The 1,087-nt window shown below is 25.6% G+C and overlaps 1 protein-coding gene across 1 annotated transcript, besides 3 other annotated features; it reads right to left on the minus strand.

Annotated features, from left to right (window-relative positions):
* Positions 1-148: 148 nt before the first annotated feature.
* On the minus strand, positions 149-653 carry EDI_068630 (uncharacterized protein; the record flags this gene model as incomplete). Its single annotated transcript, XM_001741159.1, has 2 exons — positions 149-530; positions 637-653. 2 exons carry the CDS (start codon positions 651-653, stop codon positions 149-151), a joined length of 399 nt encoding a protein of 132 aa, XP_001741211.1.
* Positions 344-469: a microsatellite.
* Positions 501-686: a microsatellite.
* Positions 549-699: a microsatellite.
* Positions 700-1,087: the final 388 nt, after the last annotated feature.

The following is a 1,087-nucleotide window of genomic DNA, read 5'->3' on the forward strand; positions in this document are numbered from 1 at the left end:
AAGATGATAATATATATAGTAGCATAAAGGTTAATAATAATAGTAAAAAGACGCTCCGCTTGGGATCGAACCAAGGACCTAACGGTTAACAGCCGTCGCTCTCCGACTGAGCCACGGAAGCTTTCAGTAAGCATAAGTTAAGCAGAAGTTAAGCAGAAATGTTAAAGTAGATATGATAAGCAGAAATGATAAAGTAGATATGATAAGCAGAAATGATAAAGTAGAAATAATAAAGTAGATATGATAAAGTAAATATGATAAGCATAAGTTGAATAGGTAATAATAGGATAAAGTTATAAGGAGTAATAAGAAGGGTAATAATAGGATAAACATAATAAGAGGGTACATATATACATATATACATATATAAATATATACATATATAAATATATAAATATATACATAAGTACATATATACATAAAAGAATAAGAAGTACATAAGTACATATATAATATATATATATACATAGAAGAAATAAAAAGTAAAAAGTAAAAAGTAAAAAATAAGAATAAGGTATAGTAAAGATAGTCTATATATAATAGGTATAAAATAAGTAATAAGTAATAAGTAATAAGTAATATATAATATATAAAGAAATATAGAAATAAAAAGGAATAAATATAATAAGTCATTACATATATAAAATAAACATAAATAATAAAATAAAATTTAAATAAATATAAAAATATATATAAATATAGTCATAGTCTAGAAGTCAAGAATACTAATAATCTGTGAGCCTTCCTAGCTCAGTCGGTAGAGCGCGCGGCTCTTAACCGCGCGGTCGTGGGTTCGAGCCCCACGGGGGGCGTATTTTTATAATAAGAATAGGTGGTATAAGAGGAAATAGTATAAAGTATAAAGGTATAAAGGTATAAAGGTATAAAGGTATAAATGGTTATAGGTATAAAAGTATAAAAGTATAAAAGTATAAGAATATAAAGGTATAAAGGGATAAGAATAGTATAAGAGGAATAGAATAGTATAGTATAAAGGGATAAGAATAGCATATAGGTAATAGTATAAAGTAGGTACATCTAATAAGGATATAGGAAGTAAAATACTAAGTAAAATACTAAGGAAGTA

Source organism: Entamoeba dispar, genomic scaffold, assembly GCF_000209125.1.
Source record: "Entamoeba dispar SAW760 scf_1105229463603 genomic scaffold, whole genome shotgun sequence".
Lineage (NCBI taxonomy): Eukaryota > Evosea > Mastigamoebida > Endamoebidae > Entamoeba > Entamoeba dispar.